Source organism: Tachypleus tridentatus, chromosome 6 (genome assembly GCF_004210375.1).
Source record: "Tachypleus tridentatus isolate NWPU-2018 chromosome 6, ASM421037v1, whole genome shotgun sequence".
Taxonomy (NCBI): Eukaryota; Metazoa; Arthropoda; class Merostomata; order Xiphosura; family Limulidae; genus Tachypleus; species Tachypleus tridentatus.
The window spans coordinates 117,607,255-117,629,167 of NC_134830.1; the positions used below are offsets into that span (position 1 = coordinate 117,607,255).

Sequence of the window (21,913 nt, forward strand, 5' to 3'; positions counted from 1 at the left end):
GTGAGAAAATAGAAATTCGTACTTCATCGCAAATGTTAAGTTATATAACGCTATCACATTGTATGCAAAACTGAAGGGGGAAAATGAACTTGATAAAAAGGCTGTAGAATTAGCATTCTCTTTTAACCACATGAGAAAGTCCATTAAAAAAATGAAACGGTTGAAACTGGACACTTTCTTCAAATAAATTTGATTAATATTTTGTGTACTTGTGTGTATTTTGAATGTCTATTTTTGTTCTTATTCTAATAAATATAGAATAAACAGTATAATAACTTTATTCGTCTTACTTCCATTAAGTCAAGCAAGTATAATGTTCCGCTCAAAAATTATATATAATTAAGGAAATGCATGTTCACTCTGTCTAAGCCGCAAAACCTGCTAAAGCCAGAAATTTTACTCGGTCCCATGCGATTCCGCCTTAGACAGGTTTTACTGTATTATCTAGTAATCAGATCTGTAAATGAAGAATAAAAGTTAATAATAATTTCAATCCATTTTCTTAATCTGATTCTTCACACCATAATTATTGTTAAACATAAAGATAAATATCATTCTATATCTGCAATACCCCAGCCATCCCGATGAATCCTAGCATTAGCGAAAGGCCTCGTCGGTACTGGGTATAGCGAATGTAGCGTGGTTAACATGTTATATATTCTTCGCTTTTCACTCATGGTTCTTAGAATAACTATATATGTAAAAATAGAAATAACGTTTGCGTTCTACAGGAAAAGAACTGAGAATTGTAGAGAAAAAAGTCACGTCCCAAATGTAAACAAACACTCAGTTATATCGTGTATGTTCGAAGACTTCTTTTGCAACCACAGAGGAAACTTAACTATATTTTTTCCTAGCATTTTGAATCTAGGACATGCAAAGTCTAGATGTTCTTGACGTAATCATTTAAGCAAGCAACATAAGTTTGTCCACACCGCCGACCCGGCATGACAAGGTGAGTTAAGGCGTTCGACTCGTAATGTGAGGGTCGCGAGTTCGAGTCCTCGTCGCACATGGAGACCTCGAGTAGCTTTTTACCAAATTCAAAACAAACCAAACCACACTGCCACAACACGAGTACAAAAGCCCTACTACTTATATACATCCTCATTTAAAGCTGTTATTAAATGAAGTTGTTTCAATATCTTATGAGAGTGGGATTGAAAAATGTTACTCCTATTCTGATTAAATAACTACACTGTCACCAAACTGGTCGTATGCGAAAACCTTATCTTTGCTGTTCGGGAGTCCATTTTTCAATACTTTAATTTATAACAAAATTACGTAATAATCTTCGTTTTGAGGGTGTCATGAAGTACGTAGTGCGACAGTTTTCATACAGGATAGTATCTGGGTTATCATAAAGATTTTTAACTAGGTTTTTTTAGTATTTTGTTTCGAATTTCATTCTACCATTTGACAGGTATATTCAAAATCACAGGTATGTTTCATTTGTTTCATATTGTCCTTTTAGAAGGACAGCACGTACTTGGTTACAAAAATACTGGCATTACTGACTTTAATAAACCTCAACAATAATAAATAAATAAACTCAACAAAATTTTATTTATTTCCACATATTTACAAAGTACTGACTTCTTAATTATGAAATATGTGCATCCATTGGCCTCAGCTCAAGAAATTTCTACAATTTGTACAATTACCATTATAAACTACTTCCATATAAACTTTAACAGATGGCCATCACTACAAGTCCACATTATTTAAGCTTGAAGAATAAACTGTCTCTGAAACTTCCTAGAATAACAAAATCCTGTATGTTCACTTAACTTTCGTAACCTGCAAGTCTTTGTGCGAGATAATGGTGAATTCCAAGGCCTACGAATAATATATCTCGCCAGTATATAAAACAGTTTTACATAACAATAGAACAATATTTCTTACTACAATGTACAGTAATGAAGAATGTGTTTTTTCCTAAACCATATACATAGTGCAATTATAAAGGTTTCAATGAATTTAAATATCATACGTTTACCAACTACCACAACTATTCAATTCCTAAACTAACATCTATTACCTACCAGCTGACCAACCCCATCACGTTTTTCAGCTGAGATGTTCATATCACAATGTCAGCTACTGTGCTTTTTACTCTATTAATGTAATGAACTCGCATAGTAAGTTAATCTGATTCATAAGTCTGACCTCTTCGACTAAAACACCTCTAATTTCTCTTTTAACCTACTATCCTCTCCTTTCAGGTCCTTAATTAAATTCCACACCATTCATTTTATTCATCAGAGTCAAATATACTTCACCAATTATCACAACATCATGAGTAGTAACTCAGCTGAAACACTAACCACCATCACACCTTCTTATGACATCAATTATCACAACATCATGAGTAGTAACTCAGCTGAAACACTAACCACCATCACACCTTCTTATGACATCAATTATCACAACATCATGAGTAGTAACTCAGCTGAAACACTAACCACCATCACACCTTCTTATGACATCTTTTTCCACAACACAACTATTGTACCTTCTATCACTCCTCAGAAGTTGTTAATGTTAGTTTTTTACCAATGTCATTGAAAGAAAACAATTTTTGACATTTCTGTATTTATAGAAAGTTTTTTGTTGCTTTTTTATTCATTAGTTGGCTGTAAATTTATGGATATTTTGAAAACTTGCACTCACTTGATAAATCATTTGCTACACCCCTTACCATTTCTTTAGCTGGCACAATAGAACATTTAAAACATTCTTTACTAATCCCACAAATATAGTACTCTAACAACATGAAAAGGAAATTACTCTTTTTTTTACCCAAGTTTATTGCAAAGTTTTCACTTTCTAATAAAGGCATAAATTTCAACAAATAACAGAAATTTTAGTAATGCCTTCACACACACGAACCAACTCACATGAGATTTAAACAATAACATACAGAAGAAAACAGAGTTAATAAGTATGAGGCAGTTTCATAACCTTAAATATTCCAGAGGCACCGAGGTCAAAATATTTAGATTTCACAGAAAGTTTTAGCAGTTCCTACAGCAATTACCAATAATCAACATGGACTAGTTTTGTTGTTTTAAACATCCTGTCATTGCATTTAGTCATATTTAAATTATTTCAAAAAACAAGAATAGATATTTTGTGATCTATCTAGTCATTAGTCACCAGAAACTTTGGAAGATTTTTATACTTTGGGTAACTATGTCTCTAGTAACAGCAATCGGATTAGGTCTGATAAGATTACTTGTTGAACATATACAAAAGGAATTGCAAAGTTTTCTGAAACAGTCAATAAAAACAAACAGGGAAGCTTCCTTTGCAAAAATGTGCATGTGTGTTTATATGACAATTACTAGTTACTCTCACAACCCTTATAGTCTTCTTAAAATAAACCAAATTTGTAATGTCTCATATGTTTGGTTTCAAAGTCCAATCTCTTTGTAACCTAACTGTGTAAATCAAAAATATCTATTATATTTTGTGTGAAGATACCTTATTCATTATTTCAAGTCAGTAATATTCACAATTTAAAATCTTTGTAAAAGTTCATCAGATCTCAGTTATTGTATTCATTAGTTTGGTACTGAGTGTTTTCAAACAAAAATTTCTAACTGAAAGTTCTTCCCAATTACTGTTTTTCTTGAATATAATTCCTAGCACTAATTATCACCATATTCCAAGTCTAAAGGCTTGGAATAATTATGACAAATCTTAAAATATGCAAGTAAAATGAGGTTCCACAAAAGGCTTCTTTTCTGAACTATAAATAACAAACAACTGAAATAACAACATCAGTTAGTTATTCACTGGTGCAAAATTGTTCCAGCAAACTTAATACAAGTTATTAGTAAGTCGATCATGATATGAATGAATCGCTACCTTGTCCACATGTATAATAGCAAAAACCAACTAATATTAAACACAACTAGGCAGAGAAGTTACTATAAACTTGGTACTCTTAGAGAATGTTATGGAGACAACTGAAGCCATTTAATTACTTTGTGTTTTGGAATAGGACATTTGAAAGTAACCTATCTCCTTAATAAAATAACTATTAAATTACATTTTGCCACAACCTGTGTGTTTTGCATTATAGAAATATTTATTTCTAGTTTCCAATCACATTTCACTGGATCACATTTCTGTTAATAACAAAAAACTGTCTGCAAGCTACTTTTCTTGCAGTTTGATACTGGTATTGTGAGTTTATTGCAATGTTTACAAAGCCAGAGACAGCTACAAGTAACAGAACACTTGAGTAAGAGGTGGTTTTGACAATTAACAATTTACACTGGCAGGCTTACTGCACATTCAAGTATGTTTAATTAATAAATCCCTATACATCTATTGTTACGTGCGGAAGACATTTTAATATGACTTCAATCTCTGTAGATCATAAGACACATTGACGATATGCTCACCTTCTACAGTCTGAATGACAACTCAGTTCTGCTCAGTTTTTATACCTCAAGTTCCTTCTACCTCAACCTGTACAATTCAGGACTACACTTACCCATTACGAATCTGGTGCTAGTTTTAATCCTACATCTTCACCAATAAGAATCAAAGCATGAATAGACACAGCTATTCAACACATCCACACACACTACATTTGATTTAAGCAAGTTACCGTTCAATTTTGAGCAATCATGGGAAAGTGAAAAGCACTAGTTATGATAAAAAATTAGATTTTGATATGTTACCAATGCTGAGTTTAGCCTGGACTCTGTGTAACTAGTTACCTTTCACTGCTGCCTCAACATGTTGAATTTTGGGAAGGAACTATTAAATTTATTGTTGCCCACCGATATTCAAGAAGTTTTGGTAGATAATAATGAAACAACCATGTATACAGTCTCATAACTTGCACTGTCCTATTTCAGTCATTTCCATATCAAATAGGAAGCAACAGGACAGTGATAGTTGCTTTAGAACAATGTTTTAAAATGAATTTGTGTTTAAAGTATTATTTTAAAATCTGCAATATATTGTAAACTGTTAAATTGTTAATAACAGCAAAATAAGCTTCTTTCACTGGCTCCCTATTCTGTTATCTCAGGAGTAATGAAAGAAAAACAAAAATTAACCAGATGAAAAATGAATATATGCATAAACAAAGGGTTCAAGAAACCTATTAATCTTTGAGTTAAAGGAGTAAGTTATGGACACACAAAAATTTTACATCTTATAAACAAGTTCTTACTAACCAGAATTTCTTGGCAATTTCCTCTTCAGTCCGAGTTTCATGAATTATTTGCCTTTTTTTTTTTTGCACCACCTGATCAATATAAGCCACAGTGTAAAGAAAGGATCTCTCTTTATTAGGAGTTTGGTAAGGTCTATATTTACATGGAATGTTTAGAGTTGCTCAATGTTTTACATAAGAATAACCAGAACAACTCTGAGTAAAGGTTAGCTCACCAACCTCCCTGGAGCTACAAAGCATAATTAATTACCAACAAAACTTATCATATTGAAGTGGACTTCAAGTTGCCATTTGGCAGGTGGTGAGAATATTTTTCAATCTTTCAGGAGTTCATAAGATGCTTGTATTTATAACTCAGCACTGATTCATGAAAAATGTTTTAGTGCTGATTAACTGATGTATGAGAATTGTTGGCAACTAGAATACAATGTAAATCAATTGCTTTTACACTGTTTAACAAAATAATTTTTAATACACATAACAATGTACTAGATACTATCTCGTATAACCTATATTTAACAATCAAGTTGAGTTTATCTCAAATAATGCTTGTACTTTAAGTGTTAAAACTTACAAACCTGTTTAAAATAAAATCTACAGTACAAAAGTTAAAGTTATACTTACATTACCATCAGGGCAGCTGATAAATGATATTACAAAACAATTAATTGTCCATGTTCATCCCTGTCTAAAGGCTTCAATCACTTTACTAATTTATACACAGAAATTCACGTTTCAAAATTTACATTTCTTAAAAAATACTAAACTATTCAAACAAACTTAAACAACAAAGAACGCAGAAGACTACAGGCAATAACTTAAAAAAAATCTTTCATCAGTCAACATGCACAACGGATCTCTTGAGAATGAGGAGAGCACTGCACTTTGCATTATCTTTCACTGTCACATTCTTCATGTTAGGAAGACTGAAGTCTTTTTGTGTACCTGTGGAACATGAAGACAACTGAAGTCAAGAAACTAAAATAAATTGTTTCTCATAACTAATTTGCCTTTTACTTTTTAACAATACTTAAAAATATCACAAAGAAATTTATAATACATATTAGGAAGTAAAAGACCCAATACCACAGTAAACTTTCTAATTAAGGAATCTTTCATATTCTTATAAAGTAAAGTAAACTGTAACCTCTTCTCTTGATGTATTTATTTTGCACAATATGTCATGATAACGTAAGATCAAATATAATGCCAACCTTTAACTCTTTCAGCATGAGCTTGGTCCCCGAGACCGAGCTCATAAGCATATTGTGCTCGTTATAGTTTTCATGCTATAACTTTTAAATTAAGATATTCATGAAATTTGGAAGATTATCAGTAAACATTACAAAGTTTTCATATGCAATATGTCAAATTTTTTTATCAAGTCTTGAGGTTTATTAAGCAATCTTTTTCTCAGGTCTCTTTATAAAGATCAAATAGTTATCAAATGTTTAATATTTATATTTTATCTGTTATTTTCACTAATGAATCTCTGTAAAGGTTGGGTAGGTTTGACTGACCTTGTAATCACCATGAAAAATTAGGTATAAATATAAATTATGCCTTTTTTTGTTCTAGAACAATTATATATTATAACAAAATTGTGTGTTTTTTTAACTGTATCTGGCTACTAATACAGAAGTCACAATGATGCAGCTCAGAAGTTCTTTAACTGATTTTCCTTAAAATACAAGAATAAATAAAGAAGTAACAAACAGTTGTCTTCTCTAGCTGCAATGTTTGTACTTGTTGTAAAAAGTTAAGCCCTTCAAAATTTCGTACTTGTTGGATATAAAGTGATTTTTTTCAGGTTTTATACCTACACTTGGATCACCAAAAAAAAAATCAAATTATTAAATCAATATCACAGAATTCCACTATAATTTATCAAGCTTAGTAACCGAGCTGTATTTAGGTCTAAAAAATATGCAACTTCAAGGAGACTAAATACACAGCCTAACTGTTTGAAATCTCAATTCGAATAAATGTGATGGCCTCCTAACACATTAAAATGGGTGAGAAAATCACTAGGACATTCTGAACTTTAGGTTGGTTATTCACATGTCATATATTGAAGTGTGAATAAAGGCAACTGTTTCCAAAAATAGAAAGAGGTGAACAAGACCGCTGCATTTGATCCAGTACATAACCAATATCTTTGCAAAAGGAAAAGATATGTGGTTATCATCTTATATGCTAGCTTGTTAATATTAATAATTTGAGTTGTTAATTTGTACAAAACTAGACTTAGAATTTTGATGCTGCCAAAATTGACATTTAACTGTGTTCTTTCAATATTTACTTTTAAATTAAAAATTTGAATAGTGTATAATACTAACATTTGAATTATAATCTGTTTATATAAAACTTACTGACAAATTCACGAAATAGTAGTTCAATACAATGTTGAAAGCTAGCTAACAACTGTAATATGTCCCGTGACTAATCTGGAATGGGTTAAAAATTAGCATGTGTCACTGCATACAAACATGTCAATATCTAACTGGTTTCTCTTGTACAGGATATATAATAGAGTATTTTCAGTTTGATATGTTTTCAAACAGTTTCGTAACCCTACTTTTGTCTATTGTTCATGTTTTTAATGAAAATTACCATTTTTTTGTTGGTTGCCATTCCATAAAATAAAACGTTTTTGCTTCTGCTGTAAAAACATGACATTAGAATTACAGTTGATGTTAGGTAGCATCAAGGTAAACAGAAGGCTATGATAAAGTAATTACTATAGGGCAAACAAGGCAATGTATGGGTATGTACGAAATTGAGGCAAAGTCAAAGAATTTTCAGTAAAATAACCTAATAAAAACTAAAAAGGCTGTACATATATACAACATTCTTCAGTTCACCTTTATTGTCTTGAACTGGCATGAATGAAAAAGCTTGATGCCAGTTTACTGCTGGCTTCAAGGAAACTTACAACAGTGACAAAACACTAACAGTATTTCTAGCTTAACATCACCTGTACTAACAACTTACTTTGTCTAGCTTTTCTACTCTGTTTTAGTTTCAACTAAGAAACTTCATGTTTACTAGAACCCCTATTGTTCTTGGAGTCATCTGTCTTTAAGGTCAGCTGACAGACATCCTTGACTATCATCTCTGCTATTTGCCATGCCATTTCTTCTTGAGCCTGGAAAGAGAGTGACTCTTTAAACAACAACAAATTAGTACTGTGTGCTGACATTACAACTGGATGAAATACAGAAATTAAATCCAATGCAACTTATTCTAACACACAGGTACACGGCATTCTGCATTTTCTCCAAAAGATTTTTGGACCGAAAGCAAGGTGACAACATGTACATGATTCCATCTAATTCAGGGGTTCCCAACCTTTTTGCACTCGCGACATGAAAATGTAATTGATGAAATAAAATTAATGTTACCCCAAGCTACTTCTAACAAGGCTTTGCGACCCCCCTGCCAAGGCTTCGCGACCCCCCTGGGTGTCCCGACCCACCGATTGGGAACCCCTGATCTAATTAGTGGAAAAGTATACCAGCAGAGTTCCCATGTTCTGTAACTGAAAATTTTGTGGCCATATCCATTATGTCATACTTCTCAGAATGTTCATATGGAAATTAACACCCACAGCATCAACACGTAGATATCAGGCAGATAAAATGATCATTGTCTATCTAACTATGACAGAACCACCACCTCACTTCAATTGAAATACCATGTTTTTTTTTGTACAGAAAAATATTTCAAGACTATTCAATCTATGATATATAAATATCAACCTTAATAACTGTGCTTCATGTTAGAACAATTTGTTAATCTATACACCGTAATGCACAAAAACTATTTCAGCTTACTATCTTTCCTTACACAATTAGTTTAACTTATTACAAAACAGTTTTGTCTTTCAGAAAGTTTACATCAAAATTCCTTGCTTTCATATATATCATAGACTCTTCAAAACAACTTATCTGTTTCACCAAAAGTATTAAAGAGTTTATAATGTGATCCCAATATATGAAACATGACAAACTTGTTTTACAATGAGGATGTTTATGTTAAAAACTTTGTCATAATGGCATAAAACTAAAACATAAATCTTGTACAAATTATACATGTATAATACATGAATAAATATACACAAAAACAATTCTCTAATATTGAAAATCAAATACAAAATTAACATGATGCACCAGAATTTCAATGTTCTAACAAGGCCATGATAACTGCAATATTTTACCAAAATTTGAAATAATTAACATGTATATGCAAAAAAAAAAAAGTTCCATAATTATAATCAGAAGTTACAAAACTAATTACTGATAATTCTTACCTTTTCCTCCTTGTTCACAAACTTACGGACAGCCTTAGAGAGCAATGAACCTGAAAGCAAGGATTAATGACAATATTACATGTGATGGAGCTCTAGTTTTTCTTCTACAGACTTCACTTACAGCACCTGGATGACAGCCAACTTAGACTACCTTAAAAAAACTACTGTTTACTTCTCTCAAAACATTGATTTAGCTGAGGGAATAATAAACAACTTACAGTCTCCAAAATGTATGGTACTTGAAACAAACTACAAAACTACCTACTCATAGACAACTGGCACATTTATGATTTCATCTGTTCATAGCAGAAACTTTTATAACTTTCCAGAAAAACAAATAGTTACACAGAGATGCAATAAGTCATGTTAGTACTAAAGGCATAATAAATTCATTATAACAATAATTACAAATTTACATAAGAACATTTAATAAAATATCCTGTTCTGAGTGAAACACATTTTTTCTTATGTAATTTTACAGAAAAAACAACATTATGTGGTGATCATGGTTGCATTTGTAAGGAATTACTGTGGAGCCTCAGAAAATATTCAGTGTTATTACAGAAGTGACAGATTCTATACATAAATATGATCTGTTGGCACTTCTTAAAGATTCTAATCACTAATGCAGTTTAAAAATGTTCAGTGTTATTACAGAAGTGACAGATTCTATACATAAATATGATCTGTTGGCACTTCTTAAAGATTCTAATCACTAATGCAGTTTAAAATTGCCACTTCTCAAGTGAATGGTACCACAGAGACCTTGCACATGATGTTACATAATTTGTTTCATTCAACATCACTATATTAGATGCTAGACATTCTCCCTAGCAATCCAAATCTACATAGGATTTGGTAAACCTCTACATGTTATCTGTCTTACCTACATAAAAGACAGCAGGTATCACATCACATCACACTTGGTCTCTCGAAATAGAAAGTCATAAAAGCCAAAATCCAGCTATCCAGATACAACAGTATGGTTACTGTCTGTTCATCATGATTTTAGTGTTGAAGGTAATGAGGAGGGTGTGTACACTATAAATGTAGTGAGCATTGGAATAACTTGGCCTAAATCCAAGTGCAAAATATTTATTATCAAAGTAAAAATATCAATCCAATTTTAAACTTAAATCATTTCTGAATTAAGCTATTTTCTGTTATATCACCAACATTTTCAATAAAATATAAAACTCTTTAATCAACAGAGACTAAATTAAGAAATCTACAAATTTTTCCAGTTTTGTTGTCTGTACATGACATAAAAGCCATAATTGATCTAAATTTTGATTGGTTCTCAAAAGGAATTTATAAACAGTTAACTGACTTAATTTCACATTTCTGCCTTGTTGTTCGTCAAGCTTGATTTTGCAAGATTTATTTCAGTTAATTATGAAATGAGGTAGTACTTGCCCTATCATATTTTAAAGGCTATATGCTAGTACAAACACTACCACTGGCTCAAGATATGATTGACAACCCTGCGACTATTTAGGATCTCAATAATTTCTTAACACACATAGCTGAATACACTAACTGCATCAGATAACACTATATAAATATTTAGGATCTCAATAATTTTTTATGTCAGTAGAAGATTGTCCAACATGTAGACATTGAGGACAAATACTTTCAACCACTTGATGCTGGTACATTCCAACTAAATAGAGAGATGCCAACCATTACGATTTGAGCATAATCATTACAATTTTGGTGTATACATTATGACTATATGCTCATACAGAAATATTATGATTTATTGCAACTCCCAAATTATTATGTTACATAGGACTATACAATAAAGTGATAAATTGTTCCCCCAGGGCTTGAAAGGGGTGAAAAGAAAATTTCTAGCGAGATACAAATAAATTTTGATAATAAGTAAAAGACAGTCCAAATGGCTACTTGCAATAATCATGTTTGTGCTTGAAATAATAAAATGTATTTGTATTTCCGATGTCTACCAATAGTTTGAGTGTGGTGCTTCTCCATACTGACTACATGGGGGAATCCATAGTTACGTTATAAGTGCTTGTCAGCCAATCAGTGCTCACGTAGATGGGTATTTCTCGTTTTCTAAGTGGCATAGAAACACCAGTGCGATTGTCCAAAAGATGGAAAAAACAAGAGGCCTCGTTCACCAGATTGTCTTGTTTCTGGCAAATCTAAAAGGACTAAAACTGTGAATCAAAAATTTAGGAAAGAGTATAGTGCAAAATATCTGATAACTGCATCAAAAGTCACTGACAGTCATGCGTTTTGTACAGATTGTCACATCGATTTTTCTATGGCGCATGGCGGTATAAATGATTGTTTCAGACATACAAAATCGGCATCTCACCAACAAAAGGCTGAGGCAAAGACAAAAACGTTGCAGATAACATTTATGAGTAAGAATTCAGAATATGAAACCATAAATGCAGAAGTGATGTTCATGCAATTCGTCATTGCTCATAATTTACCCCTAGCTGTAGCTGATCATGGAGGACATCTATTCAGAAAAACGTTTCCAGACTCTGGTGTAGCAAAAAAATACTCTGAACTAAATAAAAGACATAATTTCAAAAGATTTTTTAAAAATTTATTTATTAAATACACAAAACACAGTCATAAATGAACAATTTATGGCAGTAATAAATGATAATAGTAATACAATAATAAACAGCTTAGAGACATTGGTCAGGCCTAGTAGCTGCAAATGATAAAGGGCTTTGTCTACAATCATTACATTCAGTCATTTAAAATAGTTGGCATCTCTAAATAGTTACAACCACGTGCCGCTGGTACATCCCAACTAAATAGTTAAAACCACATGACGCTGGTACATCAACTAAATAGTTAAAACCACGTGACGCTGGTACATCCCAACTAAATAGTTAAAACCACGTGACGCTGGTACATCCCAACTAAATAGTTAAAACCACGTGACACTGGTACATCCCAACTAAATAGTTAAAACCACGTGACACTGGTACATCCCAACTAAATAGTTAAAACCACGTGACACTGGTACATCCCAACTAAATAGTTACAACCACGTGACACTGGTACATCCCAACTAAATAGTTACAACCACGTGATGCTGGTACATCCCAACTAAATAGTTACAACCACGTGATGCTGGTACATCCCAACTAAATAGTTACAACCACATGATGCTGGTACATCCCAACTAAATAGTTACAACCACATGATATTGGTACATCCCAACTAAATAGTTACAACCACATGATGCTGGTACATCCCAACTAAATAGTTACAACCACGTGACACTGGTACATCCCAACTAAATAGTTACAACCACGTGACACTGGTACATCCCAACTAAATAGTTACAACCACGTGACACTGGTACATCCCAACTAAATAGTTACAACCACGTGACACTGGTACATCCCAACTAAATAGTTACAACCACGTGACACTGGTACATCCCAACTAAATAGTTACAACCACGTGACGCTGGTACATCCCAACTAAATAGTTACAACCACGTGACACTGGTACATCCCAACTAAATAGTTACAACCACGTGACACTGGTACATCCCAACTAAATAGTTACAACCACGTGATGCTGGTACATCCCAACTAAATAGTTACAACCACATGATGCTGGTACATCCCAACTAAATAGTTACAACCACATGATATTGGTACATTCCAACTAAATTGATACAACCACAACCAGATGGTTGTACTTGCTACTATCTTTCCAACTAAACTACAACCAGGTGGTGCTAGTACATTCCAATTAAACAACTGTTCTTCAATTATATTGAACAATTTTAAAAGAATCTACATTAAGAGACACTTCTTTATATTAATAAACATATTGAGGGAGATTTACTATGGTTGAAATGACAAAACTACTTCAGCAACACTTTGTTAATTGATCAAAAAACCTTAATGTGTTCCAAATATCTTATACATGTTACTGTGTACAACAAAGAATTATCCAATCAGCAATCTCACTAAAACACTTGTTTGTTTGAAGTCAAGCACAAAGCAACACAGCAGGCTACTTGTGCTGTCTACCACAAGTATCAAAACCCAGTTTCTAGCACTGTAAATCTGCAGACGTCTGATTGCCACTGGAAGAAACTCTTTGTATCAACACACCTTCTGAAACTGTTGAGCAGAGTAAACTATAAGACTAGGTTACTTCTTGATCTCAATGCAAGGGTTCTAGTCTTCCAAGAAAGACTAATAAGTGACAAAATTTATTTTAGTAATAGCCTAAACTGACACTTAGAGGACATCTAATTACTTAAATAGTCCCAACATTTTATTGCTAAAAACATTACTGAAAAAATTGTTAAACATTGAATACTTTTTGATTACCTAAAATTCATGTTGGAATTATTTGTTAAGGCTTAGTTATTTAAAAACTTACCTGTTTTTCTGTCAGGCTCTGGTTCAAACTCAGTTTGAACTTTCCCATACCTGTCCACATGGGCCAATTGAAGTTTTCTGAATAAATAAATATATAAAACTAGTTGACATTATTTTTATTATTATGTACTCTGCAATTACAGCAAGACTACTAAGGTTATTAGCCACAATCCCTAAATTTACATAACTGACCAGAGGGAAGGCAGCCAGTCAAGAACACTCCAACACCCACCTTTAATGCTAAGATATTAACTGTCACTTTTATAATGCATCCCACAGTTTAAAGTGTAACATTTTGCAGTTTTTCACAAACTGGAATCCAGATTATCAGCTGTAAAATCCTAGGTTTTTATCTCATGTCCAAAATTATCAGAATTCAATATACATGGTAGAATAAGGAGAGTTCATTAGTTTGTTGTTTTTTTTCCAGATATTTTTAGAATATGGTAATTTCTCTCTAACAAATAGTTACACTTACCCAAATATTTTCTTTCCCTATCTTGCTACACAAGTGGATAAACATTCCTAAATATTTTCTTTTCATATCTTTTCTCTCCCTTATTCTTGATACACATATTTTAATGACTTCCCCACATGCACACATTTCAATGCAAAATAACTGCTTCAAACTGTTAATTAAAAAGCACCTTTAACAGGTATGTACAGTCTGGATCACAAATACCCCTTTGAATTTTTAAAATTTTCCATTTAGCACATACATAAGCAGCATAACCACATGTCTAAAGTGGCTTTTCAACTGTAAATTGTATACAAAGAAAGTTGGTATAAAAGGGTCCCATATCTAATCTGCACATTCTGATCACACAAGTACAGACTGTCACAAAATTTGATATTTTTATGTAAAAAAAAACCTTTTACCCAGCTAGTTGTCGTTGCCAAAGGAAGTCAGGGTTAAAAAGTCCTGTATCTATCCTCATATCTTGATCTCCAATTTTCCCAAGGACACCCTTAGATTTAGGGTTCACGTGCTTACTACCCATGGCCAAGAGAGTGTTGGTTGTATGGATGTTAATACTGTGTTCACTACTGCTGCTGTCACTCCCTGAAAGTAATAATATGAAATAATGTTAATAAATGAAACTTTCATTCAAAGCCATAACCTATAAGAAGTGTCCTCATACAAACAGAAATATCACTAATAAGACACTGCTTTGTTTATTGTGCATATTTTTGGCCTCCTCACTTAAGAAAAATAAATAAACTGACTTATTTGGATCCATTCAGAGGAAAGTTAAAAGGATGATTTCAGTGATGAAAGGGTTACCTCAAGAGGACAGAGGCAGGAACCATTCAGAGGAGAGCTAACAAGATGATCTTAGGGGATAGGATGACTTCTTGTCATTGATTTTTGTCTCATGGATCAGCAGTAAATACGTAGGTCCTAAAAATCAGGATTCAATACTCTTGATGAGCAGAGCACAGACAGCCCATTATGTAGCTTTGTGCTTAAACAACTTAACCTTGTGAAAAAGAAGTTTAAGAGATGATCTTATTGGTTTGTTTTGAATGTTTGTGCAAAGCTACATGAGGACTATTTGTGCTAGCCATCTCTAATTTAGCAGCTAGTCATCACCACCCACCACCAACTTTTGGGCTACTCTTTTACCAACGAATAGTTGGATTGACTATCACATTATAACTGCCCCAAGGCTGAAAGGGTGAGCATATTTTGTGTGAGGTGGATTTGAACCTACAACCCTCAAATGATCTTACTGAAGTTTAATAGATGACCTAGGGCAGTGGTTCCCAGACTTTCAGTAATCACAGACCAGTAAAATTCCAAAACCATTTTCATGGACCAAATTCCAACTAAAATACATGGTAATTACATTAGTTAAATATAATATTTACAAAAGAAATCAATTTATTTTAGAAACAACAAAGAAAAGGTGGACCATAGGCAACCTTTTGTAATCAAATACTTAAAAAAGCGCAAGTGCCAGTACCTTCAAACAACCAAGATGCATCGTGGACAGGTAGAAATTAAGTCAAGAACTGGTACCAGTCTGCTGATCAGTGTTTGGGAAAACATTGATCAAAAGAATTGATTAGATAAAGGCCTCTGATTATTTTTATGCAATATCCTGAAAACAACAAGGTGATTAGCTTATGAAATGAGTAACTACTGGCACTAGTAGCAGTGAGCATCTTATGGGGCCTTCAGAGGGGGATCAATGATTGCTTTCATGAAAAATAAAAGATGGATTAAAAGATTTTATTTTTACATCTCTTTTCTTCAGGGTGGATCTCAGTAAGCCTTGAAGGACTATACTGTCTACTGTTGTCTTTATGTTGACAACTAAAACGGAGGTATTTTTATATCATTCAGCTCTTTTAAATTTGATTTACTTCTAGTCAGAAGTTCTTAAATAATTGTTGATTGTTAAGATACTTTTTTAGATTTTTTTTTTGAGATGTATATAAAACCTGGTCAGTGAAGCTAAAAATTTGCATATACTTTTTATAACAACCTTAATCACGAAGGTGTTAAACTTCTTCTACATGATAAGTGAAAATAATCATCTTTTATGTTTTGCAAAGATTTCAGAAAAACAAGACACTCCCAACTCACTAACTATAGGTCTCTGAAATCATCAGGTTCCTGCTTAGGAAAACTATGGAAAAGCTGCAAATGTTTTTTTTGTTTTTTTTAAATAAATGTAGCCTAGTATTAACTTTTAACCATAGTCTACAACATAATATACCTATCAGCAGTCAATGTTTTTATGAATTAACAACTCACCAGATCGTTTTCGCCTTCCTGGCCAGTCATTTCCTGTCTGAATTGTGCTGATACATTCTGTCAAGAACTTGACATACTGCTGACTTCCAAGGAAATGAGGGAGGTACAACTAATAGGAAGAAGTGTTACAAATGTCACTGGCTATCTATTTGATGCTGTTACACAAAGCCCCATTGACAATGGAATTTAATTTGTAAGCAATCACAAAAAAATAAACCTTTTAATGAATAATAAGTAGTTAATGTTAGGAAATACATTTCTTATATAACGCGCTTCTAAATATTGCCCATGATAAATTATGAATGTGTATTCTTATTAGTCTTAAGGAAGTTACTTATAAAGAAAATCATACAGAATATGGCTAACTTTGCTACAGGTCAAACACTAACTTTTCAGGCTCACCTTACCTGCCAAATATAAATTAGGTTAAAACTACAGTGTGTAAAAACACACTCAGGTTTAATGGTGATTACACTATTCACAATAATTTTTTTATTAGCTTAAGCACTGAAAGATCATGTTCACAGAGATGCCAACTATTTCAAATGACTGAGCGTAATGATTGTAGACAGAGCCCGTACAGATATCGCACAACCACTGGATACAGTTTTGAGTCATCCATGTCTGTGGATCCATCTGTAGCTAAACTGTAAACACTGCTAGTAAGTATGCTTGAAATCATTTTGTCATCTTCACAACTCAACATTTGTACAATGGCTGAAGTTTTGGTTCTAGCACAGCCATATGATTTTGCTACATCAGAGTCTGGGAACATTTTTCTGAATAGATGTCCTGCATAATCGGCTACAGCTAGGGGTAAATTATGAGCATTGACGAATTGCGTGAACATCACTTCTGCATTTATGGTTTCATATTCTGAATTCTTACTCATAAGTGTCATTATCTGCATTGTTTTTGTCTTCGTCTCAGCCTTTTGTTGGCGAGATGCCGATTTTGTATGTCTGGAACAATCGTTTATCCCACCATGCACCACAGAAAAATCGATGCAACAATCTGTACAAAATGCATGACTGTCACTGACTTTTGATGCAGTTATCAGATATTTTGCACTATACTCTTTCCTAAATTTTTGATTCACAGTTTTAGTCCTTTTAGATTTACCAGAAACAAGACAATCTGGTGAACGAGGCCTCTTTTTTTTCCCATCTTGTGAACGATCGCATTCGTGTTTCTATACCGCTTAGAAAATGAGAAATACCCATCTATGCGAGTGCTGATTAGCTGACAAGCACTGATGACATAACTATGGATTCCCCCACGTAACCAGTATGGAAAAGCACCGCACTCAAACTATTGGTAGATGTCGGAGATACAAATATTTTATTTATTATTTCAAGCACAAACATGACTATTGCAAGTAGTCATTTGGACTGTCTTTTATTTATTAGCAAAATTTATTTGTATCTCACTAGAAAATGTCTTTTCACCCCCTTTCAAGCCTTGGGGGAACAATTTATCACTTTATTGTATAGGCCTATATAATATATAATAATTTGGGAGTTGCAAGTCATAATATTTGTCTGTATGAGCGTATAGTCGTAATGTATACACCAAAATCGTAATAATTACACTCAAATTGTAATGGTTGATATCTCTGTGTTCAGCTTAACTAGGTTTAACATCTGATATCAAAACAAAATATTTACTACTGAAGACACAATTTACAATACTTAAAGAACGAATGAACTAATGTTACCTAAAGGAAAAGACTGATAAATTCTTTGAATTTTAAAACTATGTTTCATAAACCTGCTATTTTGGATGCTACTACAATATACCTTCTCTATATATTGCATTAATATCATTACAGGCTTCAAGAAACAGTCAGGAAGTGGACCTTCCTCCTGACAGATATTCTGTTCTACCTGGAACCTGATCTCATCACTAAAACCAAGTGGGGTGGTGGCCTGGAGAGAGAAATACCTGTGAAGGAAAAAAAAAATCTCTTACCACAAAGTATCTCTCCACACTCATTGTCAAAATTTAAAAAACACGAAAGCAGTTTTGCAAGTCATGTGATAACGTCTGTAAAACTGGTATCAGCATTGGATATTTTGAGACTGTTGGCAGACCTCACAAAGAATAACAAACTCAGAGTTCTTGAAGTTAAATAAAAGCTTACTCTGAGCTAACAGGGTTTAGACTATTTTGATTTTTAAACTTGTATATCATCACAAGGAATCCATAATAAACATCAATGTTATTCAATGTAGTTTCATTTTTAGTATTAATGAAGATGGTACATTACTTTGGTAAACTGTGTTTTGGGGTGGTTTCTATCATGTCCAACTTACTGCCATTTTTATTTTATTAACTGTTTTACAGGAGATTAGTTTTGAAATCCATAAAGAACTGAGTAACCAGTTTTAGATAATATTGTATCACCAACACTCACATGGTTCTCATAATGACATTTGTTTCATAGTTTCCACAGTACATTAGATAAATGCTACTTTACTGTCATGTTCTTGAATTTGAATTCCATATATTTAATTACAAAAATTTTTAAATAGAATAATAAATCACCATACATACAAAGTATATGTGTATTATACATATATGTTCCGAGCTTTAAAACTGTTAAATGGTTACTTCATTTCCAATTGTAACTGAGCTTTAAAACTTTTAAAATGGAAAATTTCACAAGAAACTTACTTCTCATAAATTATCATTGCATCATCTTGGGCCTGTGGCCCATCATACTTTGCTCCCTGACGCAACAACTGGTTGTGGAAATTCCTAGTCATGAGTAGAAAGTCCACCAGATGACGAGCCGATTCTTGTTCCATAAACTGAAAATAATGAAAAAACTTGTACACGTTACTCCAACTATTTCACACATTAAGACATATTACATAGCATTAACAACAGACAAATAATATTTTGGTACAGCTAAACAACAAGAATAGCACCTCAGATTTCAGCTGTTGAATAAACTTTATTAAACAGAACATAAATCTGATAAACATTTTATGAAAATTAAAATTAATTTCACGTTCATATCTTCTTTTTATGGCTAATATTTAGCTTAAGTACATTACACAATAAACTTTCAGACAACCTTCATATATAAAATCACAGGTTCACAAAAAATTTCTACACACAAATATACAGTAGAACAAATTTGTAGAGTATGAAATAGAACAAATTTAAGGTTAATGTGGTAATTAAGTATGACCAAACCTTAATAATAAAATATTAATACAAAAGTAGCTAATGAACCTTCCTAACAAAGAACTGTATATGTGTATGTTTAATAAAGGACTAATGCAGAGAACCTACTTAATAAAGAATTAATGTTTAGGTACTATTAAACCTGTCTAACAGAGAATTACTGTATGGGTACTAATGAACATTCCTATTAAAACATTAATGCAGAGGTGCTATTAAACCTTACTAAGAAGTACTAATGTAGATACTATTGAAGTTACCTAATACAGAAGAGCCAAAGATCATTATAAACAATGAAATAAGTTACAGATACTAATAAACTTTAATAAGGAATTAATTTAAATGGTACTAGTAAACTTGCTAATATACTGATTTAGTAATTCTACTAAGTCTTACCATTATGGTATTAAGTTAGAGGCAATAATGAATGTTATTCACCATTGTTCTGAGTTAGTTAAAATAATAATAAATCTTAATAATAATGTGCAAAGTTAGGGGTAACACTGAAAACATTACTAACTATTTGCTGAGTCAAGGTATTACCGAACGTTGAAAACAATGTGGCGAGTTAAGATAATACCAGACATTATTAAAATAAAGTTTTGATCTTAAAGGTACAATTGAAAGGTAATTAGAATGTGCTTAGTTACAGGTACCACTGAAACCTCTCACATTCCAAAACAGCTTGAAAATAATGAATGAGCATTTGAAATTGATTAGTGTAAGCTTCATACTTCTCCTTTCTGTCAAATAATATACTGCATCAAATATTATTCACAACCACATGTTGATTTTAATTTCATGTAATATCTAAATCTACATACAAATCTACTATTTACTCGTTACTCACTTCCATGAAGTAGAACAGGGCAGCATCATTATAAAGAATATCAGCTAAGTAGACACTACCACTGGTTAGAACGTCAACTTGGTATTTACAGTGAAAATTACTCCGAAGGAAGTCAGGAAAGTATCTGGGCAGTACAAGAAGTCATGTGATATTCAATACAACTGTACAAGTAAATGCTACAAAATTCCTCTCGGAATCTTTCAAATTTTAAAGATTCTGTATTGGTATTTTTAGACATAAGAAAAATCAGTATTTTAGAAAACACTATGGGTTTTCCTAGTAACGTATACAGAATCATACAATATAAATTTTTAACACTGTTCTCACTAAAAATTCATTTTTTCTTTTTTGAGAAAATTATAACAAGTCTGTCTGTCACTAATCAAAATGCTACAGAAATGGATCTAACTTTGCTGTACCCATTATAGGTATCAAATCCCAATTTTTAAGAATTATACATCCTTATACCATGCAATGAGTCTTTGGGAAGCCATAATAATAACACTGTTTCTGGGTGTGTATCTGTGTAAGTGCATAAAAATATTTTAAATCATTTACACAATTTTTTAGACTTCTATAAAGATATATTTTTGTGTTTCAAAATAAACCTTGGGAACTGTTTATCAGATATACAGCAACCTTCTGTAAAATATCCTTAGCCAGTATCAATATGTTTTGATAACTTAATAATCCTGCTCATTCCCTGCTGTAGTTACCATTGGGAAAATATTTACATAACTGCAATAAGAAAAAAGTTATTTATTGATGATGCTGGCTTAATCTATTGCAGAATAATGTAGAAGAAAATATTTCAAGTTGTTTTCTCCAGAACAATAGATTCTACACTTATTCATTGATCATGGTAATATATGTGTATCATCCATTGAAACTGCATTGTTACAAATATCTTATTTTATAATACTACTGTATTTTTTTTGTTAAAAAATATTTGTTAAATACCCACATGTAAAGAAACACACAAATACACACACCTACGAACAAATATACAAGCTGCTTTGCACTAATGACAAAATTGATGCAACTATTATAAATATATTACTCATGCCTAAACAATTACACATATTAACGTATTACTATGAAAAATAAAAATATTTTAATGGTCCCTCAACTTCGGCAATTACAGATAAAAAGAAAACTATGACAATCAAGTCGTTCTAGTACGTATAACGTCTTCCAA

The 21,913-nt window shown here is 32.4% G+C and overlaps 1 protein-coding gene across 4 annotated transcripts in view; it reads right to left on the reverse strand.

The window, feature by feature from the left end:
- Nucleotides 1-1,547: 1,547 nt before the first annotated feature.
- pkaap (A-kinase anchoring protein pkaap) overlaps nt 1,548-21,913 on the reverse strand; it is a 45,889-nt gene continuing 25,523 nt past the window's right edge. For 3 of the 4 annotated variants that reach the window (XM_076507231.1, XM_076507230.1, XM_076507229.1), the window contains 9 exons: nt 20,716-20,839; nt 19,350-19,486; nt 18,473-18,617; nt 16,674-16,782; nt 14,789-14,972; nt 13,911-13,987; nt 9,513-9,562; nt 8,195-8,348; nt 5,295-6,145 (listed from right to left, as the gene is read on the reverse strand). In XM_076507231.1, the coding sequence (XP_076363346.1) occupies nt 8,229-8,348; nt 9,513-9,562; nt 13,911-13,987; nt 14,789-14,972; nt 16,674-16,782; nt 18,473-18,617; nt 19,350-19,486; nt 20,716-20,839 (946 nt within the window). In that variant the 3' untranslated portion in view covers nt 5,295-6,145; nt 8,195-8,228. Of the gene's footprint in view, nt 2,339-2,476; nt 6,146-8,194; nt 8,349-9,512; nt 9,563-13,910; nt 13,988-14,788; nt 14,973-16,673; nt 16,783-18,472; nt 18,618-19,349; nt 19,487-20,715; nt 20,840-21,913 lie in introns of those variants that run through there. The other variant, XR_013029563.1, reaches the window with a different exon arrangement.